Genomic DNA, 27,698 nt, shown 5'->3' with positions numbered 1-27,698 from the left:
GGGAAATGTTGATCACTTCTCCTACCTAGGCAGTTATCTTTCCACAAGGGCCAACACTGATGCCAAAATCAAGCATTGCCTGAGCTCTGCGAGTGTGGCTTTATCCTGATTGAAGTGCAGAGTGTTTGAAGACCGGGATGTTCGCAGGGAAACCAAAATGCTTGTTTACAAAGCTATTGTACTACCAACCTTACTATATGCTTGTGAAACATGGACCACTTATAAATGCCATCTCCAACTCCTTGAAAGATTCCATCAACAGTGTCTCCAAAAATTTTTACACATCACTTGGGAAGACAGGCGAACTAATACCAGTGTACTGGAAGAAGCAAAGATCACCAGTGTTGAAGCAATGATTCTTCAACAGCAACTTCTTTGGACTGGTCATGTTGTGCAGATGCCTGATGATAGTCTTCCAAAGCAACTACTCTATTCCGAACTTAAAAATGGAAAGCGTAATGCTGGTGGTCAACAAGAGGTTTAAAGACTGTCTCAAGGCAAATCTAAAAAAATGTAGTATAAACACTGACAACTGGGAAACACTGGCCTGTGAGCGCTCCAGTTGGAGAACAGCCTTTACCAAAGGTGTCATGGGCTTTGAAGACACTCGAACTCAGGACGCAAGGGAGAGACGCGCTAAGATGCTTGGCAAACCCTCACCGTGATCAACTCCCGCCCAGAAACCAATGTCCCCACTGTGGAAGGATATGTGGACCCAGAATTGGCCTCCAGAGTCACTTAGGGTCACACTGTTAAAACTGTGTTTATGAAGACAATCTTACTCAGCTAAGAGTGATCACCAAAGAAGAGAAAGAAGAAGACTTCCAAGTAAATGGGGTTGGAATTGCAGCCTAAGCCCCACTGAAACCAATGAGAACTAAATCATGACTCATTCCTCCTATTTATTTCAATGGGACATGAGTGCAAGCCACGTAGTTTGGAGTCAAGCCCCCCCCCCATCAAATCTGGTTCAGAAACTATCTAAGATTTAAGCGTTTCAGATTAGGGAGCCGAAAACATTCCAAGCGACAAGTCTGGAGTGGAAACGGCAAAGGCGAGGAGGGAGAGGAACAAGCGGGCCTTTGGCGTCGCTCAACTGCAATGATGAGGGAAAACCGCCTTCGGAGTCAGGCAGAGAAACCGACGCGGACCTCCGGCTGCGCATGCTCAATCCCTCCCGCCTTCTGCTCCCAGCAGCCATTTCCTTGAGTCTCCTCCCCTTCTTCTTCTGCGCTTGCGTGCGAAGCGGGAGCTGCGCGCGCTGCCACTCCGCCTCGGCGTCTCCCTTCCTTTTCTTGTGTGCGCGGCCGCGTGTGGTTCGAGACCTCGCAGAAATGGCGATGCACGTTCCGAAGGCCCCGGGCTTCGCCCAGATGCTGAAAGACGGAGCGAAGGTGGGTGATTGTATGTGTGTGTGTGAGAGAGAGATAGAAGCTCGCGAGCGTGGCGGCGAAGGAACGCAGAAGGTTCCAGAAGCGACGCCTCAGCCCGGCGCCTCTAAGGAGGCGGGGCTACTGGGCCCCATCGCCCGTGGACTGGAAGCCCGTTAGCTTGGCGCGCGCTCACTGGCGGTTAGCAGTCGCCTGAAGAATTAACGTGCTCCCCCCCCCCAACCCCCGCTTTCCGAAGGGGAGCCAGTGGCTACTCTCCCGTCACAACGGACACGCCCTAATATTTCATTCATGTCCCTTCCCTGTCACCTGACGTCTCTCTCGCCGCACTCATTGGCGCGCCCGCTGCCTAGCAACTCGGGGGCTCGCGCGCGGTAGAGGGGTGGGTGACGGTGACTTCTTTTCACGTTTGCTGACGTCATGGGCACGCGCCAAGTTCGCGGCCGGCGGCGGACTTTTTCGTTAAAGGGAGTTGCTAAGGTTCCGATTCTGAAGCAGAACCGGCCCAGAGCTAAGGCATCCGCTGCTTTGCTGATTGCCTTGCCACTTTCCTTTCAAATTCGTGTCAGGGATGCTTTGTGCAGCTTCCTGTGTTCACTCTTCTGAGCTGGAATGCCCACACGTTGTTCTTCCACCTCCATGGCCGTAGGCTCAGAGTACGACAGGGTGCTGCATTTCCTCCTGCCACCCTGAACTTAGCAGCCCTGGTGATGGAGGAGTGGGAATGGTTGGCTTAAGACACCTGTGCAGCTCAACTGTACATAACTCGTGACTGCATGGTCCATGTGCTTACATTGTAGGTCACATATGTGGAAAGGATCCAGGAGCTTTCACATCCTGTACAGTGGTACCTCGGGTTACAAACGTAATTTGTTCTGGAGGTCCATTCTTAACCCGAAACCGTGCTTAACCTGAGGCGCGCTTTTGCTAATGGGGCCTCCCACACCGCCGGCGCACAATTTCCGTTCTCATCCTGGGAAAAGTTTGTAACCCGAGATACTACTTTGGGTTAGCAGAGTTTGTAACCTGAAGCATCTGTAACCCGAGGTACCACTGTACTTGGTGTTTTACTTGTGTTTATAGTAAGAGTTTTATAGTACGGTATATGAGTTTTATGATTGAGTTAATCTTTGAAGCTGGGGCCTAGTTCGACATGTTGCCAGTGGCAATGATGTTTCCATCTATTTCTATTTGGAGATGCTTGCACCTATAATGGGTAGCCACTGGGATAAACTTTGCTATGCTTTTAGATTCACTCCTGACTGCTATAGGGCTAGGTGGCCAAGCTATTCTTTTACCTCCCTTTGATAACAAATGACACTTTAATCAGTCAAACAAACAAAAATAAGCCGCCAACTGTGCAGTGGCATTCTTGAAATGTTTGACTGTTCAGTCGGCCTGTGTGCCAGTTCAGGATTACAACTTGGTGGGCAGTAGTTTGTGGGCACAGTGGAGGACTGGCTTAACTCAGTGTTCATTGCCTTTTCTTAAAGATGGCGAGTAACCTTCTGCAAACCTGTATTTGATATAGAACATAGATAGACAAACTAAGGCCCGGGGCCCGGATCTGGCTCAGTCGCCTTCTGAATCTGGCCTGTGGACAGTCCGGGAATTAGCGTGTTTTTACATGAGTAGAATATGTGCTTTTATTTAAAATGCACCTCTGGGTTATTTGTAGGGCATAGGAATTCATTCATCCATCCCCCAAATATAGTCCGGCTCCCCACAAGGTCTGAGGGACAGTGGACCTGCCCCCTGCTGAAAAAAGTTTGCTGACCCCTGGTGTAGAATCATGAGTCTTTGTTTTTATATCTCACTTGTATGATTCTAGACCTGTGATTTTTAAATGCACAGCCAATGTCTTCAAATAGTCCTGGAGTCCTGGGGGCTGTGGCCCTGGCATCTACTCCTTCACATAGTTACCAACATTTTTTGCCTAGTCATGCAGTTATTGTCTATTGTGTACTCATATATTTCTCTCACTACTATATTATACTTTTTCATGTACTTTAATTTAAAATACTTTGTTTTGTGTCTATAGCATTATTCAGGATTAGAAGAAGCTGTGTTTCGAAATATTCAGGCATGTAAAGAGCTTGCTCAAACAACTCGCACAGCCTATGGACCAAATGGTAAGACTTTTTAAAATATTCATAAATTATAACCTTAAAAAGAGGAATTTAGGGTGACTATGTAGTATGTATTAAGAAATACAGCTTATGATGCTTTTGTTTGTTGATAAACCCAGGAACAATGCCATGATTTGTTTGGAGAATTTGTTGTTGTTGTTTAGTCGTTTAGTCGTGTCCGACTCTTCGTGACCCCATGGACCAGAGCACGCCAGGAGAATTAGATAGAATTAAATCCTGAAACTAATTCACATTTCATAACACTGTCTAGTTATATTAAATTGTCATTCACATACTTGAGGTGTTCTTTTTTTTTTTTTAAAGGGATGAACAAAATGGTTATCAATCATTTGGAGAAGCTTTTTGTTACTAATGATGCTGCTACCATCCTAAGAGAGTTGGAGGTAAATTCCTTCCTGCCTTATTCATTTGTAGTCTGCTAAGGATATATTGACTTGTACATGAGGATTATTTATGGCGAAACATTGTGTATGCTATCTGTTACAAGCTAAGCTTTTCTAGGCCTGTGTTGTTTCCCTGTGAAGGGGTCCAAAGACACCTTTGGGTGGGGTGTATGGGATGGATAGAAATTTGTGGTACAGGCAGCTTTGTGTATATCAGTGTTGAATTAGCATGATTATAAGAAATGTGTGCTGCTAAGATTGTATGAAGAACTTGTTAATTACGCCAAAGTTTTGCTATTTCACATATGTGTTTTAATGACTGTTGCCGCATAATAAGATTTAGGTGCACTGAATTAGTTAAATGTTTTGACTTTGTAATGCAGCATAATACATATTGAAGCATGCTATTAGTTACTGAATATACACAAGTGTGCTTAATAGTGTTCTCTGATACAAAATCTTAAACAGGTTCAACATCCAGCTGCAAAAATGATTGCCTTGGCTTCTCACATGCAAGAGCAAGAAGTTGGTGATGGAACAAATTTTGTTCTTGTGTTTGCTGGAGCCCTCCTAGAACATGCAGAGGAGCTTCTAAGAATGGGACTTTCTGTTTCAGAGGTAATCTTTTATTTTGTTCAGATTATTGCAATTCAAATTAGTATTCTAGGATCTTTGAATAATTGTGTATGAAACTCAGTCTCTTGTTTATCCTCTTAATTTTTCCATTCCTAATTGTGTCCTATTTTGCCTTGTGGAGATTGGGTTGGATCCAGATGTCCCTGTCAAAATGGCTCTTTTTGTGTGGAATGGGGCTTCAGGGAAAACTGGTCACTTTCCCTGCTTCTGCTTATGGAAGAGTCCAGTTGGCAGAGTTTTATTCTTGGGAAGTCTGAATCCAATCCTTTGTGAGGTTAAGATATGAAACTGACTTTGAACTTTTAACAACTTATGCATCACAGTACAGACATGCTAGTGTCTTTAATTTTAGCTAATTGAAGGCTATGAAAAAGCTATGAAGAAAGCCTTAGAGATACTTCCTGATCTAGTGTGCTGCTCTGCAAAAAATCTTCGGGATGTTGAAGAAGTGGCATCTTTGCTGCAAACTTCAATAATGAGTAAACAATGTGGCAGTGAAATATTTCTTACTAAGCTTATTGCTGAGGCATGTGGTAAGTATATGTCATTTTTAAAAATCTAAACATAGTATTTTGTTTTTGATACCTAAAATATTTTCATGTTCGTTTCAAGCTTGTTTTTTGTAGTGAAAGTCACTTGTCTTAATTTCTTGTTGGATGTCGTTTTTCAGTTGAGTACATTGGTGCCTCTGTTTATGAACTTAATCCGTTCTGGAGGCCCATTCTTAAACCGAAACTGTTCTTAAACTGAGGTACGCTTTCCCTAAGGAGGCCCCCCACCACCAGTGCCCTTCTACCATTTGGCTTCCGTTCTTAGACCGGGGTAAAGTTCGCAAACCGGGACACTACTTGGGGTTTTGCGTAGTTCATAAACTGAATAGTTTGTAAACCGGGCTGTTCTTAAACCAAGGTACCTGTATTTTCCTGAGCTGCTCTTGTCAAGCTGCAACAGTGTCTAAAAATAGAGTAACACTTGTTCATATTATAAAGCATAATATTGTCACTGGCGCCATTCCTAAAAACATGTTACTTTTCATTTTTCGCTCTCTCACAGTCTCTATTTTCCCCGAGTCGGGTCACTTTAATGTTGACAACATCAGAGTGTGCAAGATCATAGTAAGTCATTCTTTCTTTTCCTTTCAGTACTGTAATACTCAACATTGAAGGCACTTTGTTTCACTGGAACTTGCCTTCTGGTCACTATGCTTGAGGGTTGCAGCTTTAGTTATGGTAACCTTGAAGAAAAGCAGTTCTGTCTGAACTTTGGTTGGGGCCAAAAACAGGAGAGGGTGTAAAAAACATACCATCTGTGGATTTTTAGTAGACTGTTCCTATTTCCTGGGAGATTAGAGACTTCATATGTAGGTATGGATACATATAAACATTCCGATTCTGAAATTCGAAAGTAGATTTCGCAGAAAAGAAAGAGTTCTGGCTTTCAGTCAATAAGATAATGAATTTCTCTTCAATTAGATAATTAGCATTTCTCTTCAAATATCAGTGGGGAAGATTGGGAAGATCTAGAGTAGGGAATCATTTGCTGTATTGAAATAGAAACATAAGAATGATAAAACAAATGCTTTAAATTGTAGCAATTTAACTGTTCCTAAGCAGATACAATCAGAGTTCAGGTATGCTTTCACATTAAATAGCACATTAATTTAATTAAAGTAAAAAATTAGTTGTATTCAGACTTTGCAGTAGGTCTCTTAAAATCAATGAAATCTACTCCCAAGTATGACAGTCTAGATCCAACTCAGTGTGATTTCATTGGCTTAACTTGGATGGAATGGTAATTATAATCTGTTCTTTTCAGGGTTCTGGCATTTGTGCTTCTACAGTATTGCATGGCATGGTTTTTAAAAAAGAAACTGAAGGTGATGTTACTTCTGTCAAAGATGCCAAAATAGCTGTGTATTCTTGCCCTTTTGATGGTATGATAACAGAAACTAAGGTATGGTTTCCCACCCTTTGGAAGTATTAAATATGTATGAAGCAGCTGCATGTCTTTACGTATATATAGTAGTTGCTTATTTTCTCAAGGCGATCCTTTCCGTGTCTGCATTTGCATGGTGAACCAGGCCGAGAGCTACCTTCCTTTGTGCAGTTCTGTTCACAGGGGCCAATATGGCGAAACCTTGGTTAGCACAGAGAGGGACAGTCCTATTATCGTGACTGTAAAAAGTGGTGCTGCAACTAGATAAATAGCTGCAGCCCTTTTAAAAATGCAATCTGTTCTGTGTTAAGGCAGGGATCCACAAAACTGTCAGTGGGAAGCAGTCACAACTTTGCAGTGACTTTTTGCCCCTGGGTGCCCAACACCCATGGAAAGCTTGGGCAAATGGAGGGATCTCTTGTTGCATATTTTCCAGTTATGCCACAAGAATGGTGCGTGTGTGTAAGTAAGTTAGTAAAATGACTACAAATTTTTGACTGATTTTATCTGGGCTGGGATTTCAGCAGGCAGTCCTTTCATGGATTGTCTGTCGTATATTTCCATGATTCAGTAAACTTTTGTTCGGTGGTACTAGGGTCTTAAGTGTCTGAAGTCCTTCCATGTTAGGTTCTTTAGATGAACATACCTGACAATGGTTCATTTGGAATGCTCCCCAAAAAACCCTTGTGCAAAAACACCATATCCATGATTCACAAATCACTTTTTCTAGCTTCTTCAGCAGCTCAGTCTTTGTTTGCTAAACACTTTAGAAATCCTGGAGACACATGTTGCTGTTGATCTATATGTGCATTACTTAGAACATGGTTCTATGATAGCTGTCACTTCTGGAATTGCCTGTTTTTCAGGTTATTTGTATTAAAACATACTAGGAATTGAAGATGAGAATGATGGGGGAAATGCTTTATAATTGCAGGGAACTGTACTCATCAAGAATGCCGCTGAGCTGACAAATTTTAGCAGAGGAGAGGAAAACTTACTGGAGTTACAAGTCAAGAGCATTGCTGATGCTGGTGTAAATGTTGTAGTTACAGGAGGAAAAGTGGCAGACATGGCACTTCATTATGCTAACAAATATAATATTATGTTACTCAGGTAAGTTGTGCAAAGATGTAAATTGTTTACATTTCTTGGCTCATTTAACTGAAATACATAACATATTTGTTTCCTGAAGTGTAAATTAGTACATATGTTTCATCCCATTATGACTTCAACCAAGATTATCCCTGTGTGTGTGTTTTCCTCTCTTTCTGAAGATGGGGGTGAATGGGTGGAAAGTACTCCGTGCAGGTCAGGATCATGGCACAGAACAGTTCATCATTTTATTTTGTACCATTTTTGCCCTTAAATTGTCCCCTCTTCAATTTGTGGCAAATTTTCTTTAGAATTCTAGAGATGTCACTTTTCTGATCATGGAAAGGATTTCATTTAAGTCCAGTGTGCAGTTAATATGGTTTTGGTTTTCAGGTAGTTTGGATGATGATGATAAGGTGTACATATGTACGATTATTTGTCAATTTCTTTTGTCAATAATGAAATGCACTTTAATGCTTCTGTTACCAATCAAGATATGATGGAGGGGCACTGTCCTTGAGCCATTACCAGAGTCCCTGCTTGTTCCTAAACAGGACAGTGGTGAGAGGCAGATGGTAAATTGCAGTCTGTTGGTAGACTGCTAGTACCTGCTGGGATATTGCAGACTGCTGGGCTTGGTATACTTTGGTCTCATCCTGCAGGCACTACATACATTCTTAGGAAAGAATGTGTTCTGGATTGCTTAAGAGAGACTGGTGCTTTCAGTGTTTATACAAGACAAATTCCCATTTTCTAGATAGAGAGCTCATCTATTATTATTATTATTATTATTATTATTATTTATTATTATTATTATTATTTTAAAAGGCCCTAGAACAGGGTCTTTGCAGGAAGTAAAATGTTGATAGGGAACATTCCTGGAAAAATTAGTTTGGTACTAACAAGAATTTCTAGATTATGAAAATTACACCTGAACACTATTTTATCTCCTTTCTTAAAGGCTGAATTCTAAGTGGGATCTCAGGAGACTATGTAAAACTGTTGGTGCCACAGCCCTCCCCAGACTGGTATGTAGCGAGAACAGCAGAGGTTTTTTTAAAACCTACTCCTTTGCATAGACATAATCCTCCTTTTTCCTTTCCAGACACCACCTAATCTAGAAGAAATTGGTTACTGTGACAGTGTGTGTTTGTCAGAAGTTGGGGAAACACAAGTAGTTGTGTTTAAACATGGTATGTTTATTATTTTAGTCTACTCGTTATCTTTAATACATTGCATATAGAAACTTTGCATTTAGTCAGATTTCACAAGTAAAACATTGATATATTTTCCTGCAGAAAAGGAAGATGGTGCCATTTCTACAATAGTAATTCGTGGCTCTACAGACAATCTTATGGATGATGTAGAAAGAGCAATTGATGATGGTGTCAACACTTTCAAAGTACTCACACGGGTGAGTAAAGTGCTATGTAGAATCATAGAATTGTAGAGTTGGAAGGGACCCCGAGGTTCATATAAGTCCAGCCCACGGCAATGCAGGAATGTAGAGCATTATTTTACTGGCTTGTTAAAATGCAAAGTTAATCATGTGCAGTTGCAGAAATGCTACCATACTGGAATATACAATAGTATATACTACCCTCAGTAGAGCAGAGTGCCACTCTGCTTGTAGTTCTTTTGGAGCCCGGTAGACCATTCTGTTCACCAGGGCCTTATTTATTCATAAAAAATATTTATGTACTGCTAGAAAAAAGAAGTTTACAATAATTGTTTACTGCTTACTTAAAATAAAAATGGGTTACAATACACTCTTTTTTTTTAGTTTGTTTGGTGCAGTATGTTGTCTCCTCCCCCTGTCTTAGTTGGGACAGGGGGATATGAGACAGTATACTGATAAAATAAATATAAAGGAAGAGAGTGAGATAAATTTTAAAAAAGACTTGAAATAGTTGCTTGAACTCTTTTGCAGGATAAGCGTCTTGTTCCAGGTGGTGGTGCAACAGAGATAGAGTTGGCTAAGCAGATCACGTCATATGGAGAGGTAAGCTACAAACTTAATATCTTTATTAAATTTAACTTTCCATATAATGCGACTTAAAATCCAATTCTGTCTTTAGACTTGTCCAGGTCTTGATCAGTATGCTATCAAGAAATTTGCTGAGGCATTTGAAGCTATACCCCGAGCCCTGGCTGAAAATTCTGGAGTTAAGGCTAATGAACTTATTTCTAAGCTCTACGCCGTACATCAAGAAGGCAACAAAAATGTTGGGTTTGATATTGAGGTAAGGCTAATGCCCAGCGTAACATGCTTGTGGTGGCAGCAGTGTTCTGGAAGGCCATCCCTAGGAGAGTGTCTGCAAGGGAACAGTAGTCTTTAACTATGGTTGCAGGGTGGGGTGGGGATTCTGGATCAGATGGGCACATCTGTAAAGGAAGAATTGGGAGTACACTTAGGCTGCATACTCACTATACTTTTAAAGCACAGGCAAAACACATTTTCTCCTTGAATAATTTTGTGGTTTAAGAGTTATTGGGACTGTATAGTGCCCAGGATCTTTTGAGGAGGGAAATGTTCTTTAAAGGCATAGTGTGTATGCAGTTAGAGCATACTCCAGTTTCTTCTGTTTGAATTTGGCTGTGCTGTAGCTTTACCTGTCCTGCACCTGACAAATTAGGTGGATGACTGGGTAGGTTCATGGGCCAATTGGGGAGGCTTAAGCAGGGGAAACTCCACTTGTTTTGTTAATCCTTTTACAGTTATTTTAGCGACCTTCCTATTCTAGCTGTTTTGTGATGTAAGGCTTACAGATGTTTTTGAATAGGGAAATACTGTTTTCTTTCAAAGCAAAATACTATGGGCTTGATTATCAATATTAATACCCGCTAGCTGTCCATTTTGTTCCATGGGCAGATTCTTAGCACCTTTAACTCTTACTGACATCAGTGGAACTCTCATTGTAATCCTGTATCTGCTCAGAAAGTTGAGGCGCTGAACTCTTTTTCTAACATTTGACAGGCTGAAACTGCAGCTGTGAAAGACATGTTGGAAGCTGGTGTATTAGACACATACCTTGGGAAGTTCTGGGGGATTAAGCTGGCTACAAATGCTGCAGTAACTGTCCTAAGAGTTGATCAGGTAAGTTGGTGTAATAGGCTTTTTTATTGCTTCAGGTATCAGGCTAAATCAATACGGTATGGAAGCTGCTAGAGTATTGTTGGGTTATATATGCTTCATATGATTTGGTTAAAGTTGAAGGTGTATAACTTAATGTGGCAGTGTGTAGTCTTCTGGTAGGCTTCTGTTTTCAAATGATCAGTTTCATACAGTAAAGGATTATGCAGACTCTTACATAAATACTTTTAAAATTGAAACTTGGTGGAATTCTGTGCTTGATGTGAAATTCCTATAGATTATTATGGCAAAAGCAGCAGGTGGTCCAAAAGCCCCTAAAGCTTCAGAACATTGGGACAAGGATGACTGGAAAGATGGACCTGAACAGTAGTGTGAAGTAAGATTTGGTATCATGGCTCATGTTGGCAAGGAACGAGACTTTGTATGAATTCCTTTGCCTGGTGCTGCTGAGTGTATTTTTGCTTCCACTTCCACTTATGCGTAGGCTACATCACAATTTAACAACCTGCTTGAGATAAGGGTGCACAACACTGTTAATATTCCTAAAACATGGTTTGAAGAATTATTCTATAGACTAATATGCATGATTTAGTTTACACTATTAGAAGCATTATTTGTGTGCTAATCTTACATATTTTGCAAGTTATTGTAGTTGAATTTTTTTACAGAACATTAACACTTTGTCTTGGTTACCACACAATGCACCCAAAACACCCCACGTTTTGTATCTCTTTTGTAGGAAATGCATTCTGCGATTTCCATTTTTGGCATTCATGCTAAGCATGTATCTATAGAAATCTAAACTTACAGCAGACAATCACTGCTTCTTGGAGACAATTCCTCATGACAACAGTGCTATCCCCATTGCTGCTTAGCAGTGTGGGTATAGCAATCTTGTACAACTGACACCTGCAAAGGAGATGGGTGCTTTTTGAGATGCAAGAAGAGCAGCCAAGGGCTACTCACGTGTGCAAGAGGGTTTTGCTTTTCCCTGTTAGGCTGATTGATTTCTACAATTTCAATCAATATTTTATAAAATAGCAAAAACAGTCCTGGAGCTATGGTCAAGACTTATGGGTTGAATGCATTTTTCATTGCATAACCTTTCTGTAATACTAATTATGGAAGTATGTAAGAGATGATGCAAAAGATACATATCAAATCAATACTGTCATACCTTAATTCAGCTGAAGTGCATTCTATGTAAAAATGTAGGTCTAACAACTACTTTTGCTTGCAGATCATCATGGCAAAACCAGCTGGTGGCCCCAAACCACCAACAGGAAAGAAGGAATTGGATGATGACCACAGTGATTGAACACTTTCAGAGTACTACTTAAGGAGTTGTGTATCTTGTCATATATGTTACTCACCGTTAAATTATGAGACTTAGCTTGTCTTGTACCATTTCAATAAAAACTGTTTCAGTAAAAAATTGTTCTGAATGTGGTAATAAATCCTATTCAATATTACAGAAAGATAGGACTGTATCTAATGTTAGTCATACTCAAAGCAGACCCACTGAAATTAATGGACATCACGATAACAGGTTTACAGTCCACTCAACAAATGACCACCTCTGCCATTGGCCTGCTATCCAATTAAAACCAGGAAAGATTCTGGAATTGACTTCCTGCAGGAAGTCACCTTCTTTCAATGGAACAGTCTTGGATAGAATACCTTGTCCTAGCAATATGTCACAGTGGATTGTTTGCTGTTCTCATCTATCTAAGCCCAGTTTTTTCCTACTTAGGTTCTAATCCTACGTGGGGTAAATCTATTTACATGTGGGGTAATGGGAGACTAGACTGCCAATTAAGCCAACCATTTTTTTTCCACAAGGAATTCCTGCAAATTGGTTTCTCTTCTAGGCTCCACAAATACTATATACATCCTGCCACCACCCTTCATAGAAAACATATCCATGGCCAGTTATGTTCCTCTCTCCTAGTGGCTATAAGTCATCATGTTTCAACAAGCTGAATAGGTAACTTCATTTGGCACATTCCCAAGTTGCATTAGAAGACATCTGTAGCTCTGTATTGCGGTCTAAGCCTTTAAGGCACAGGTAGGCAAAAAATGTGTTCCTATACCTAGTACAGGGACATTAAGAGCACCTTTTAACTTCTACTGCTCCCGATTCCTCCTTCCACTGCTTCCAACACTGTTCTCTGTTGCTGTTGGGAAGTAAATGGGTGCATGTGTATTAATAGCCTTAGTTACATGTGGCCCTCGGCAAAAAGTTGTGCCTACTTTTAAGAGAACAAGAGCCCTACTTCTGCATCCATGTAGCACTAGAATGTTCGTAAAAGAGGTAAAAATGTCATTTAAATTCATGTTAGATAAAACATTTATTTTTTATTTAAAAGCATGTAAGTTCTATTCAGATGTGGGTAAGACAAAACCAGTGTAGATCGAGTATCAGGTTAATTGAACATGGAATATTAAGTTAATTGAACATGATAGCTTTTTTTTTTTTTTTTTTTTTGGGTGCAACTTTCCTTGGTTTCAAATCAGCTGTAAAAGAAAATGGCTCATTTACAGTAGTCTTTCATAGAATAGAAGATATGCTTGTGAATTCAGCACTTTGGCTAGAGGCACTGCTTGCACATGTGTATCACTAATATGAAACCATTGTCCTTTGGATGATTCAGTCTCTGAAGCTGAACAGAAAAACAAAAGGTGTGTGTCATTAAATTCCAGTAATATGGCAAGAAAGTAATTTTACATTGGTCATCTAGGGTAAAAACACTGGTGCAACTTACTTTGTCCAATCTTGCCATGGAGGACAAGATCAGAAAGTTGGTTGTTAGTAGCTCTCGTCTTCACATAGGCAGTATAGTGACCAGATCTCATAGTGCCACTATGTTCAACAATACCATACAAAGAGTACAATACTCTTGAGCTGCCCTCTACAACATTCTGTGAAAACAAGGAATCCAAAATACTTCAAGAAGGTTGATTTTATAATGCATCACAAAAATCGTAACGTTTGGTCGTTCTTCCGCACTAGTATACAATTATCTTTTCATTATAACCAAGCTCAGCTAATAAACAGGAAACACTATAAGGGGCAACATTTATCTATTAATAAAAGGAGCAATTCAAACAAAAATATAGAAAAAGGTGAATAATAAAACAATTTGGCTAAGAATGAGACTAAAAATTAGAGGATAAAACAGCCCCAAATACACAAATCATATCTAAATAGATCCCACCCCACTAAAATTACAATCAAAGGCCTTGGTCAATAACCTATATTTTTGCCTGGCATCTAAAAAAAGGGTGATGATGCTAAGCATACCTCCTTGGGCAAAGGGGGCACCACTGCAAAAGCCCATTCATGTGTTATCACCCACAGAGAAAAGAACCTCAGGTGAGAGCGTAGGGCTCAGGTTGGTTCATGGGGGGAGAGGCAGTCTGATGTAGTACAGCCCTGAGCTCCTTAAGACTTCATAGGTCAAAACCAGCAATTTGAATTAGGCCCAGAAGCAAATTGGTAGCCAGTACAGTTAGGCCATGACATGTTTTGTGCTCAGACCCATCTTTCCCCAGTGAGCAACATGGCTATCAAAAACAGAAAGTGGTGTGGGTGAGCCTTAAGAATGTTCAGTAGCATGTATTTGAACAGGGCAAAGTGTTTATTTTAGGTGCTGATAGAAGCCTAGTGGTCCAGGACTTAGGGAATACCAGGGGATCATCTTACCCCAACAGCAGTGTCTATGGGCTATCTAGTATATGGGGGAACTAGAATAACTTGTTTTCATAGAGCTCACAATTAAATGAGTCAGATCTAGAAAAAAAGAGACAGCATTTCCCAGGACAGCATGATGGCCAGAAGAGAAATACGGTTATTCCAAACCAGTCACCCTCATCACATTAGGCTGCTTACTTTGAGGCCACACTGGGGCACTCAAGGGAAGGCAGAAGCCAGAAATTATGAGGGGTGGGTTTCAGAGGAAAGAGGTTGGGTCTTTGATGTACTGAGTTTGAGACAATGATGGCTGTTTCCACTGGGATGCTTCAAGAAACAAATGGATATTTGGGATTGGAAGGAGGGAGAAAGTTCTGTAGAAAGGTAGGATCAGATATATGAAAAGCACAGGCTGCTATCAGGTTTTGAATACATACACATAGTAAGCATCTCTTTTACTGGATACACACAAGATTTTATGTGCACAAGTTAAACTTGTGTGGCTGACTTTTTAAAGCTGTTCTGCATGAGAAAAATGGTGGAAATTTAAATAGACTTTCTCTTTGCTTACCTTACACTTAACTGAGCAGAAAGGAGCCAAGTCCATTACTTCAGGAAATTTTATGTGCTTGTTCACTTTTTGGAGATTATATCCAGTCTAGAAGGATAGCAGAGACAGTGGCAAATAAAATGTATAAAAATGACACAATCTAGTGATTTAAGAACAAAGCTTCTGATCTTCAAGACAAGAATTCTTATAAATTTAAATTATTTCTTTTATAGCTCAAATATACTTGTAATATGGCAATAAGAATTTTCCCAGTTTCTCTCTCGAGCATTTTCCTGTTAGCAATGCTGCTTACAGTGATGAAGGCAAGGACTTAAAACTTATTTTACAGAAACATTTATACCTGTTGAAATCTTTTTAAATGAAGCGTTAGAATTGGAGGAGCGAGAGAAATAAGCATTTGTTTTTTGGCATTAGTGTATACATGTTTCTTGACATCTGCAGAACAAAAGAAAAAAAATGATTTATTAGATTTTAAAGAATGCCGTCATGGAATTGTTCTAATGCAATATAACGGATCACATAATTTGAGACTTCAGGCATGCTAAAACTTTGACTGCTTTGACTGAAAAGAGCTCAATTTATGCTACTCCGATTCTGAGCTGATGCTTAATAGAGCTTTTCACAATGACCTTTATAAATTTGTAACACTCAAAATACAAACAAATTAATGTATACCAGCCTTTACCAACTTTGTACCTTGAAGATGTTTTTGACTACAGCTCCCATCAGTCCAAGCTGGAAGCTTGGGAACTGTGGTCCAAAACATCTGGAAAACAACTGTTTTTGAATAAACAAATACCAAAGCTGCTACTCCCATTCAGTTTTGTCACCATGTGATTAGTTTTCAAAAATACAACTTCAGCCAAATTGTATACTCACTCTAAACGACTATCTCCAATTCTCTAGGATTACTTAGGACACTACTACATGCAGTTGTCTATGCCTTTATAACAGCTATACACGCACTTCCAACTTCCCTCCCTGTGAAGTCATATATGCTAGGCTGACATGGTAAGAAAATATTTAAGAGCATACTTTTTCCAGAGGTCTTTGGTCCACAAACTTGCCTCTGTGTGCATACATCACACAGCAGTTTATTGTTCTCACAAAGTTTCTCATTATGAGTGAACTGATACAAGCAATGAAGCACTGAACCTTCTTCTGTGTTCATAGCTTCTCTGTTTGCAAGGGTACAAAATGCTGTTTCTGGATCCTCATTTACTACTTCATACATTTTTGTCTCAGAATCGTGAAGATCATTCAAGCTTTCTGAATCGTCGCTAGGCTCTTCATCCAAGGATAATTTGTTAAAGCCATTGGTAATATCCTCATCTTCATCAAGACTATCATGTTTGGCAGGCAGATTGTCACGTTTATTAATACACTGTACAGCAGAAACCAAGCCTTCTGTGGTAACAGCCATTGTGGCGTCATTGTTTGCCTCTTGGTCAGAACTTCCTGTATTTTCATTCTGTACTTCAGTTGTTCCCTCTTGCTCATTCATACTCTCTGTCTGATCCATGCACTGCTCTTCACACGGGTTACATGACTCCTCGTCTTGTTTTAGGCTGGTACCCTCAGAATCATTTCCTACAGCTTCACTGCTGCAATCATGATCACCTTCCATTTTTTCAGTGGCACAGATATCTGTTAGTGGGATTACCTTTTCTTGCATTTTTTGCTGGCGGCGTTGGTTCTGTCAAAGGAAATACAAGAAATTAAGGGTACCAAAAGGACAATTATCCTAATTTGTGCTGCATAGAGATATATAAAACGATACGGCATTTAAGTTTGGTATAAACTGAGCTTCCAAGTTAATTTACATATAGATGCTCTTACGAGCTGTAAGCAGTAAGGCTGTCTTCAAACTTAAGGCCAAACCATAATCTGGTGTAGATGAAATAGTTTGGTAGTTCAGCCAAAGGAACTTAAAACAACAGGTAAAAATAAGGGATTTACAACAATTTGTGGGAAGGAAGCACCTAAGACAGGGATGGGAACCTGTGGCTCTACTAATGCTTGGCTACCCCCCCCCCATCATCCTTCATCACTGGCCATTCTGGCCAAGGCTAATGGAAGCTGAACAAGGGTGGTCCTCACTGCTGTTTTAAGAGCACATATTCCACCATTTTACAACTTAACAATCTCCTTGACAATTTGCCATGTTGCCTAGAATAATGCCAATGCTCTCTCAGCACTTGGTTAGCAGAGACAGAATGTGGATGGGGATGCCTATCGGAAAGTAATGCAGTACAAATATATGCATTTAGTCACATATGCTCAACTTTAAAAACTGGACTGAGGTGAAAATGAGTCCAGATGAGCAATGAAACAGCCAGTGCAATCTGGCAAGATAGAGCACTGGCCTTAATGCCTGGGCAACAGGGATGCATACCTTCTATTCTATTCAGAATAAGAGCAGTAAGAGGCCTGTGTTCACTATCAGTTATATGGCTACATTGCAGCGTAATATGTTTGTTAGGTGATCCGCGACTGTCATGTGATTCTGCAGTGATGAAGTCTTTACCAGTTAAACAGATGCGCAAACAGTAGGAGATGGGAGAAAAACACAGCCTGTGTAAAACAGGAGTAAGCAACTGCACAAGAGTAGGAGAATGGGGGGGGGGGGGGAGGGCTTTCTTAACTCCCCTACCAAAACCCTACAATGCTCAGTGCAGTACTAGTAACAACTCTTCAACCGTCCGTATTTAAGAGGTAAGTGTACAGAACTGCTTTCTGCTTTGCTACTCTACTAACCTTTGATTGCTTTTTGGCCATTTTCTTTGCCTTTTTCAGGAGATGCTTACTTGTACCAGGAGTCTCCTCTCTCTCCTTGAAATAACAATCATTCCCAGTGTTGTCTTCATCATCTTCAATCTCTTTTTCCTGCATCTTTCTAACATTATTATTATTATTACTGGGTTTTTTCTTGCCACCCTTAAAAAGAAAGCGATAAACCGTTCAGAGACATGGTGGGACGTCAAGCCCAATATTTGGGTTGAGACTGGCACATCAAATGAACAAAGGAAAACAGGATGGGGGAAAAGGGAATATTCAGCTGGATATTTCTACTCTTCACAACAAATTTAAGAACAATGGGTGGCTTTGCTTTACATACTATCTCACTGATGAAGGCAGGAGAAACCAGTATGCCAAGCACTGCTGCCGATGTTGCTGGACTACATTTCTGACCACCAGCTGGGCTTATGGGAGTTGGACAATTTCTTGAGGGGTAAAGGATCCTCGTCCCTACTGCTTTAGCAGGGAGGAATGGTTTACTCCATTAGCTTTTTAGGAACCCCATATAAGTGATGGGCTTGAGAGCAAGCACCCATAAAATGTAATAAATGGTAGTATACATATAAATTTGTACAGCTGCATGCCTGATTTTGGAAATTCTCTTACTGCACACTTCACTGTCCCACCCCACCCCTAAAAAAATGGAAGACTTTCTCGAAGCATATCCCTTGAAGTACACCTATGCTGATGGGTAGGGGGAATCAGCAACCCCTCTCCTCATATATGCAGAACCTTCATCCAGTGGATGCCTCTGCTACTGAAGATAGAAATCAATTTCATATTATTCTCTCTTCTGCAATCCTATGCTATCTTCCATGCTGTTCTGGAGGGTCTCCTGCTTTTTGGAAATGATTTTCAGGGGATTCTTGGGGCTGGAGGAGGAATTGGCAAAAATTGCTTCCCTTCCTCTTCTTTTAACAAAAGCTCTTCTGTGAGCACAAGGATACCAACTGTAGAATGACTTCTGTTTGCACAATTGAAGTTCTCCTCCCACTCCTCTCGCTGAACCCCCCACCATCTGCTCTGGAGGGCTGGGGGAGTTGTGGGAAGCATGTGGGGGAAACAGAGGGAAGGGAAGTTTTGATGCACAAAGTCATTCCATGAGCACAACAGCCTAAAAACAAAAGCAATCTGATCTTACCTCATTTAAGACAGGGAGTGACAAATCAAGGAATGACTCGTGCACTAACGAAATCTGAAATACACATTTTATCATAGTATTAGAAAAATCGCCTGGGTTTAAGAACAACCATTATATCTTCAGTTATGTGAAAATAAGTTTATTGAAAAATAATCCCCAGCTTCGAGGAGTGAGAGAGTGTGCTCAAAGCTAAGAGTAGGTGCCAAAGAAGGATGAGAAGTCCCATTCTTGAAAGTAGGAAAGCAAGATACAAAAGCAGACTGGGCTGCTATTATCGCTCTATTCTTTTGCCTGAATGTAAATACCAACATTTTTTGGAATTACAAGTAAAAGCCAGTAGGTGACTGGAAATCTTATACAGCAGCTCCTCCAGCTTATAAGATTTCCAGTTCTGCAAGAACACTTGTAGAACTATAGGATATACTCATGCACACTTCATTCCCCCATCAAAAGGAGTGTCTGGGATGTAGGTCATTATAGAAATCTCAAGTCAGCAACAGCAAAGAGAGCCTTTGTGTCATTCTGCTTGCCACCAAATTTATAAGCTATTTAGGTTATATCAAAAAGGAAAGCCACTTACAGTTTGGCACTCCTCACACATTATTGTGCTTGTTAATTCTCCACCAAAAATACGGTCCACAAAGCTCAGGGTCACCTTTCCCTTTTCATACTCTGAAATATTAAGAGAAAACATTAAAACTTTATCTTGATCTGAAGATGTTATTGTATGAAGAGCTACACTGAGTTGAACAAGATGATACCCCCACTCCCAACCAATGAGCATCATGAAGACATTATAGCTCCTTAGGAAAGGAGAAGTGAAATGGAGTTGAAGAATAGTTCCCAATGGCACAGTGAACATTCTATATATTAATTATTGTTTTTCTTTCTCCATTGGAAAGATGGGTTGGAATCAAAAAAGATCCAAAAGCATTTGCTCACGTCCACTGGAATTATTAAACACATGAAACAGCCCCACTTCCCCATATCACAACCTGCTTTTGAAAGTGCTTTCGACTGCCAAGCAATTTTGATGCAACTTTCAGTTATTTATTTATCAACAAGGATCTGGTGTGAGTGGAAAGCACCTCTGCATGCACATAAGGCAGGAAGAAAATTAATTTCCCCAATAATTTCCCCTGGCACTTATCACATCCTTTTCTGGAGAATCCTCAGCAGCCTTTTTTGTGGTTGTGATAGGACAGAATGTGCATATGTTTCATATGCAACTCTTTGGATACCAAAATTAATACAGAAACAATGCCCAAGGTGAGGAAGTGATAGAAGTTATTACCTTTGATTTTCTTTTTTAGTTCTTCATTTTCTTTATCAGTAGAATTATTCAGTGCCTTAAAAATTCCAGCAGAAATACGCTAGAAATAAATATAATTGTAAATTGTAACAAAGCTAAACATTTCTGTTGTTGTTTATTCTACTAAACATCAAGTTTAATCACCACCTTAACAGTCAAAACAGATAGCTACTCTACATATTCCTGTAGTATAAAGCAGGGGTTTCCAAGCGTTTGGGGCCTATGGGCACATTTGCCAATACTGAAAGGTGTCATGAAATAAATACTCTCCATTATAATTAATATACACATATTTTTACATTTCTGATTCTGTGACAGCCCAATTTCATGCATATTTACTCAGAACTAAGCACAGACACCTTTCCCAGCAAGCAGCAGTGGACGGCACGGTGGGGCTGAACCACCCACTTAACCTTTGTTCTGCCCCACCATTCTCCTCAATGCTCTTTGTGCACTAAGAGGACAGGGAGTTCCAGGCTGCAGACATTCTGTACTAGATAGTTACCTGGATTTCTTCTGTTCGCATCCCATCTAATAAATAGCGAAGCAGTTCCTGGCTGTCTTGCTGTTGATAACCTTTAAATCGTATAGCTCTGTTAAATATAACAACATAAAGGACAAAGATTTAAATTTAAAATATTACAGTAAGGACATAGAAACATTTTAAAAGTGGGGAAATAACTTGGTAGGGAAAAACAAAGGCTCACATCACTTAACAGCTCTCCTTTTGTTTTTTACATTATTCTAGGAAGTTATAAAAAAGAAACTTCCTGGTTTCATTTTATTGTTCCTTACATAATTTTGGCAGTTATCATACAGATCAAACATGTTCTTAAATAATGTACAGCAGAATAATGTACAGCACAATCCTTTGCATGTCTAACTGGAAATCGATACCCCTGGCCTTGGTAATGGTTTACCATGAATGTGGTGATCTTGGTTGCTTTGCTCCTCCCAATCATGGGTGAGGGAACAAGCCATGATCCCTGGCTTGGGGTTATGTCCAAACCAGGGGTTGTGATTTGTTTCATTCCCAGCAAACCATAATCTGTAGGCCTTTTCTTGGTCACTGTGGCATAAACTAATCAGGACTGAAACTGAGACATGTGGACACGAAGCCTGTTTTCAGCTTCAAGTATTTATAAGACAATGCTAACATCTCATGATGTACAGGAAGAAATACAACCTAAAATGCCTTAACCCAATCAAATTGCTCTACAGACCAACCAATATATGCAATTCACTGTTTTATGTAAGCTTTTCAATATTAACATTACAACTCAGGCAGATACTCACTTTTTACAGATCTGAGAGAAGAGTTCTTTGGGGGTCACAGTTCCTTTTTTAGTCTCTTGCATTTCTGTCAGAAACTGACACATGGCTAGTGTAAGAGGTCTTGGCTGATCAAGTGTAACTACCATGGGTTCCTGAACATCACACAAAAAGAGCATTTGTATTACATACATTTGAAAAAGTAATTTGCCATTCATTCATTTGAAGCAATATAGAAAAACATCTGGATTGCCCTCAACAAAATGTTTATTTTTCTAAATTTTGTAGCCTGTATCCAGTGCGGCACTTGCAAAAGAATTGTCACACAATGGGAATTTCTGCCCCTCTCCTTCACACTGCTAGTCATGAGGGTCAGGGAACCATGAGGAAAGAAAATGCCTGGGATATGGGTCAAGGGGTTGAAAAGGAGCTATCATGGGTGCCTGGCCTGAAGAATAACCATGTGAATTTCATAACACCTGCCTGAAAAGGAGAGTCTTCAGTGGTGGAAGCTGGTTTGCTTTCTGAAACTAATTAAGGCTAAACACATCTGTTCAGGCTTGGACATGATGCTCAACTGTGGTTAGCTAGAAACTGAAATGAAAGCTTCTGATATCGACATTATAACACAGGAGCAGGATGAGGTAGTAAATGAGCCTGGGGCTTATTCATATAGCACTAAGCCATTGCATCTGAAGCAGGCAACTGCATTAACTGACCTGGCCATCCCCAAAATTCAGACACAGGCTTTTTGGTAAAGCTTGCTTAAATCCACCTCTTAAAAATTTTAATACACCATAAAACAACAGCTAACATACCGTTATTGAGAATTCTGGTGGTTCAAGTGTAACTGCCAAGTCCGGCATTTTAACCTCCTTTAGCAGCTCTCTCAGAACTGGTGTTTGTGATAAGTTCTGCAGGGAATTTTTTTTAGAGTCAATGATTAACACGTTTGGGAACTCACTGTCATACCTAGAAACATTTCCTTATGTTCAAAATCCTTTTGAGACACAATTTATTCAAATAAAGGCAGAGAACAAGATTGTCAGCAAGAAAAATGACAATCATTTTCCCACAAAAATTTTCCCACTTCTCCACCTCACGCTATTAGCATTCAGGACAAAGCCTACCCTAAGAGGTTTTGTTCCCCAGCAATCAGACAAATGCATTCAGGATAATACATTTCATCATACTGGCTATACAGGGATTTAAAAGATAAGAGCTTGCAACTTGATATTTGTCAAGAAACAGAACTGGTAAGCAATGAAGCTCCTGTTGCTACTTCAGCACAAATGGGGGTGGGGGGAGATCAGGAATCTAGGAATTGCTAGGAATCTCCACCATACCTGCAGAACTGCATTAAAGAAACAGGTATTCCCCAGGTTACTGAGACCCTTCACTGTCACTTCTGCATTGCCATTTAAATGAAGTTTGTTGTCCTTCATCAATATCTCTTTTTTCTCCCGCTCTTCCTCATTTCGGTGGTCCTTTATTTTTTTGTTTTCCAATGGCTTGTTTTCTTCTTCTTTTGATGCTGAAATAAAAACAATTCATTTTGTCTCTCAAAATACAACAAACCGAGAGATGTTAGGATGCAGCAATTACTAATACTACTCAGAGAAAAGCTAGACCTCCTAGGATCTATTCATTACTGCAGATAACAAAAGTAAATTGGCGTTTCTAGTACATTCTAGTCTGGAAGGTGACAGTGAACAAAAAAACCATCAATTTCTAAATCAGTAGCCACGTCCCAATGATGTCAGAACTTACCTGTATTCTGCATGTTCACATGTGCTTGTTTTCTAACATAATCCACAAGCTGGCCCAATTGACCATTACTATTGTATGGCACGTCGTTGTCACACAAATAGCACCTGCGTCCACAAAAAGTAGAAAAAAAGATTAATAAAAAAAACACCCATAAGCCCAGTGCAGCTGGCTTCAAAATAAAGTGCATATCATGATGTAGATACATTTCAAATAAAGTTGTATTCACATATGATATGAAAGCGGTTATCAGAGCCTTTAAAATATATATATATAAATATATATAATCAGCTAGAATTTTGCAGTTCTTTACTACAAAATGTCCAGCTACTAAGTTCTCAGCAGCTGTTGTCTATGACCAAAAATTTTGCACAGTAGAGAAATACAGCAATTTTAAGACTAAACTTGGTATATTGTATAAATCAAGGAATTAAATCTATATTAGAAGCAAATTCTAGTAAGTTCACTTAGAAGTCTCACAGAGCCGCAGAGTTCTTATTTCCTAATAAATCAATACAAGATTAACACAATCTTGGTACTTTATTATTGCTACCAGTTATGTATTATTTAATCCCTAATTTCTGATGTATAAGCTTTTGTGTGTGCGCCAGAGATATTTATAAACAATTTACAACATAAGCGCTATGACAAGATGGGGAAGGGGTGCAGAATCACTATAGCGGTGAGCCTCTCAAGAAAATAGAAAGCATTTATGATAAACCATGTTACTGCCACTGAAAATATGAAAGAATGTTTCTAGTCTGGGATGAATTACAAGGCACTTAATTAGTATGACAACACAAAAATTTAGGTAGCGATTCCCTTTTTTGTTATATGTTGCATGCCATGTGTGCTGGCACATATTCAGAATAAGAGCTCCATAATGGTTTCTATAGGAAGATGGTGTAAGAGGAATCCCTCATACAGGAGGAAGAGAGAAAACTAAGTATACAGCCAAAGCATGACAGAAATGGTAAATAAAATAAGTCAGGTACACTGCACAAAAGGTTACATAATTATTCCAATAACTTTTAGGGGGGGGGGAATGTATTCTTCTAACTGGAATATTGACAAACTCACCACACACTCCAGTTGTCCAAACTGAGAACCAAACAATGAGGTTCTGATCTTGGTGTTTCATAATGCTTTATGGCATGTTTTTCTTGAGAATTTCTGCCACAGCCCTGGAATAGCAACAGTTGCAAATACAATAAAGGTTGCAAGTCAACAGTTATTGAATTAAACTTTTTAAAGTGAAACCTTCAAATAGTTGCAATAAGGAATAGTTCCACTATAAGGAGTACTGTTCAGTGCTAATGAAACAAAGCAGTTATACATTTCCCTCCCTTGGTATGCATATTATAGGGAAAGAAATACCGTGTGGCCACATTTCAGGCATAACCATATTGAAGGTCCGTCTTCTGCTTTCTCTTCAGATTTCTCACGGGTCTCACTGTCTGATGTTCGGCAATCCTGGCAGGAGCTCCAGTCCACATTCTGCAACACCTTTTTCAGGCCACCTTGTTCCAATCCTTTGCGAAGGTGCTTGCATACAGGTTCTATTGGGAAGTTTCAACAAGGCAAGGCAAATTTAAAAGGGACATTATTTAGAACGAATGTGGTGTAGGGGTAGAAATACTCCAATCTCTGCTGTACAGTGCAACTCTCCAGGTGGCTTTGGGCAAATTATTGTCCTGCAACTTAACCTACCTCACAGAGTTGTTGTGAGAACAAAAACGATACAATTCTACATCTGCCACAGTAGCTTCCTGGGTGCACAGTAAGACACTGGTGTGATTAATGAACAAAAACCTAAGACATATAGCCAAAGAACTGTGAGAAGAAGTAATAGTTGCTGGTGCTGCTCTACTAAGCAGAGCTTGTGAACTTTGTACAAAATGAAAGCTCTAGAGCTCTTTGAGCAAGACCTGTTTTATTTGTTCTTAAAACATTTTTTCTTTAAAAGAATCAGGTGTCTTCCTTTAACTGCATGATCTTATATAACCCAGTATCACTGCCTTCTTTCTGACATGGTCTTAATGCTCTGTCCTTTCCCAAGCCTCATTCCAATGTCCTATTTTTGTCATATATCCATCAAAAGAGATTTAATAGCTGAACAAATGGATATTATTTATTTAAGAATCGGAAATAATGGGGTCACAAGCACAGAAAACCTGTTTTTACACAGGGAGGTTCAGGCAGGAGAAGAAAAGTAATCATGCCATTTTATACTGAGGATAAAGCTACACTGCTGTTTAATCATCATGACTATGATCAGGGTTCCAAGCTAATTGTCAGATGTTTTGTCCCAATTCAGATAAAACTAGGCAATGAAGTGAACAGGAGTCAGGCAAACGTAAATGTTAACCCATAAATTTCACTGAGAAGGGCAAACCTTCCCTGGAGTCAAACCTTTGGCAAGTCCAAGGCCTTCTGTAAATTAAATCATGAGATTGCCCCTTAAATATGAATTTAAATACTGTTGTTCTCTACATGATTTGATTTGCACTCGGACAAACACCTTTGAGATATTACACTTCTGCCAAGGAAATAAGAGTATAAACTTCTGCCAAGGAAATAAGAGTATAAACTCTTTCTTCCTCGGAGCTATGAAACTGATTGACAGTATTACAATTACAATTACAAAGCATACCCGCTATATCCGGTGAGTCATCTGGTGGCATGTTTTTCCCCTTTGTTCGTCTTTTTCCCATGCTGCTGCTCCAAGGTTTTATTTCACATCAAACATTTATGGCCTAAAAGAGAAAGAAATATTATCATTCTCAATTTTGAAGGAGACCTAAAAAACTAAAAGCAACTACACTAGAAGACATTCAAGACCCAATTCCTCAAGGTGATGGTAACTCTGAACATAATGATGTGCCATGGAGCAAGTGGGGTAGAGTTTGTGTCACCAGTTATATTTTCCTTTCTTGTATATCAGTCCTGGAAATTGAGGCTGAAAGTGGCAAAACTGCAACCAAGCAAGCCCAAAATCCAGCTGAAATGTTTGCACAAAGTACTGTATACAAATTTAACAGCAGAATACATTTTAGGAATATATTGGGCATATTCAGATAACCAAATATCAGCTTGAGAAGCTGAGATATGCATGAGCTTCAGGCACTTGCATGTAGCCACACTGCTCCCCCCACTTCAGGAAACTTCACTTAATCATAGCTTCTCATTACACTTGAACCGGGAAACTATTATTTTTTTGCTTGATTGCATGCCATTTTTTGACATCGGCTTCCATATCCTGACTTGTTTAGAAGCTGCTAACCAGTTTCAAATCTGGACATAACTGGAAGCTATGGTTAACTGTAGGTTACTTGTCCTGTGAAGAAACAAAGCTGTTACCAGAAGGTTATTTGTATCTTGGCTTATCAAGCCAAGTTTTGATCCCTTAAATGTGCCATTGTGTACAGGAAGGCTGCAACTCAATGAGAGTGCTCATGCAGTCTATTATATAACATTGGACTTTTGACCGCAAAGATACTGAATTCAAATCCATGCTTAACCCTAAAGCTCTCTGGGTGGTCACAGGCAAGTCATTTTTTCTTTGTCACAATAGTGTTGTTGAGAGGATAAAATGGGAGAGCACCCTGTGTACTGCCTTGAGCTTCTTTGGGGAAAAGTAGGATATAAATGTAATAAATAAAATTACTGACATGCATACAAGTGCGACAGATAATATTTCAGAGACTAAATATGAAGTGAAGTGTCATGTTCTAGTACAGCAGGTTAAGCTAGTCTGATGGGATATCACATACTAAACTACAAAATGCTACAATATAAGGGTGTGGATTTAGATCAGAGCTTTCCAAACTTTTCAAGTTGGTGACACACTTTTGGGACATGCATCATTTCTCGTCACAGAAACTCAGTTTTACTAGCAAACCAGAGCTTAAACTAACGCTTTGACCCCAGGAGGAGCTCAGGGAGTGTTCATGCGACACACCTATACACTGCAGCCGACACATTAACGTGTCGTGACACACTGTTTGGAAAGCTCTGATTTAGATACTTTAAAATGTACTCTCTGTTGTATTGGGAACACTCAGAAACAGGTAACGTTCTGCAACAGAAAATATTAGGGAACATGTTTATTTGCCAGCACAAACTTCAGTAGTACAGGTTTTGGTGGTCTTGATTTGTTGTTACCTCTACCACATATTCTATATGCTTGTACATATTTTGCTCCTATTGTTGCTGCTTCCCTTGGCAAATGACAGGTTAGCCTGATTATATAGAACTTACATTCTATTTTGGAAATTATCCTGAGAAACATGTGACTTAGCTTCATGTGTCCAATATGGAATAGCCAGGACACAGAGCAAACTTTTGACTATTTTAAAAAATAATCTGAACAACAAAGATCCGCTGGCCATGCCTATAGCAGCTTTCAGATCCTAATCTTGGTTTTTGATTATTATTTTTTAACACAACAGTAATCAGAAA

At 39.7% G+C, this 27,698-nt stretch overlaps 3 protein-coding genes across 4 annotated transcripts in view; 1 reads left to right on the top strand and 2 right to left on the bottom strand.

Annotated features, from left to right (window-relative positions):
* Positions 1 to 1,160, bottom strand: part of MAP3K7CL (MAP3K7 C-terminal like) — a 40,697-nt gene extending 39,537 nt beyond the window's left edge. Inside the window, exon 1 of the mRNA XM_083438654.1 lies at positions 26 to 1,160. The gene's annotated coding sequence lies outside the window, so the exon portion shown is untranslated. The remainder of the gene's footprint in view (positions 1 to 25) is intronic.
* A 30-nt stretch (positions 1,161 to 1,190) lies between these two features.
* Positions 1,191 to 12,116, top strand: CCT8 (chaperonin containing TCP1 subunit 8). Of its 2 annotated transcripts, XM_083438618.1 has the most exons (16): positions 1,191 to 1,394; positions 3,433 to 3,523; positions 3,845 to 3,924; positions 4,393 to 4,542; positions 4,913 to 5,093; positions 5,614 to 5,675; positions 6,376 to 6,513; positions 7,430 to 7,608; positions 8,549 to 8,615; positions 8,693 to 8,780; positions 8,886 to 9,001; positions 9,518 to 9,589; positions 9,666 to 9,830; positions 10,565 to 10,684; positions 10,959 to 11,057; positions 11,922 to 12,116. In XM_083438618.1, the coding sequence occupies exons 1-15, from the start codon at positions 1,335 to 1,337 to the stop codon at positions 11,049 to 11,051; spliced, it is 1,662 nt and encodes a 553-aa protein (XP_083294744.1). In that variant the 5' UTR covers positions 1,191 to 1,334; the 3' UTR covers positions 11,052 to 11,057; positions 11,922 to 12,116. The 2 variants fall into 2 exon arrangements, with proteins under 2 accessions (XP_083294744.1, XP_083294745.1); XM_083438619.1 differs by lacking the exon at positions 10,959 to 11,057 and having other exon boundaries at positions 1,194 to 1,394.
* A 903-nt stretch (positions 12,117 to 13,019) lies between these two features.
* USP16 (ubiquitin specific peptidase 16) lies at positions 13,020 to 25,995 on the bottom strand. Its single transcript, XM_083438606.1, has 17 exons — positions 25,891 to 25,995; positions 24,615 to 24,796; positions 24,318 to 24,421; positions 23,241 to 23,344; positions 22,817 to 23,004; positions 22,289 to 22,384; positions 21,495 to 21,625; positions 20,704 to 20,791; positions 20,181 to 20,259; positions 19,467 to 19,558; positions 18,887 to 18,940; positions 17,704 to 17,883; positions 15,982 to 16,642; positions 15,287 to 15,381; positions 14,947 to 15,033; positions 13,447 to 13,603; positions 13,020 to 13,344 (listed from the first exon to the last, which is right to left on the bottom strand). Exons 1-17 carry the CDS (start codon positions 25,949 to 25,951, stop codon positions 13,220 to 13,222), a joined length of 2,484 nt encoding a protein of 827 aa, XP_083294732.1. The 5' UTR covers positions 25,952 to 25,995; the 3' UTR covers positions 13,020 to 13,219.
* Between the last annotated feature and the right edge of the window lie 1,703 nt (positions 25,996 to 27,698).

Source organism: Podarcis tiliguerta, assembly GCF_965153285.1.
Source record: "Podarcis tiliguerta genome assembly, chromosome: 4".
Lineage (NCBI taxonomy): Eukaryota > Metazoa > Chordata > Lepidosauria > Squamata > Lacertidae > Podarcis > Podarcis tiliguerta.
The sequence above is the reverse complement of the archived record's forward strand: the minus strand, read 5'-3'. Positions and strand labels throughout refer to the sequence as shown.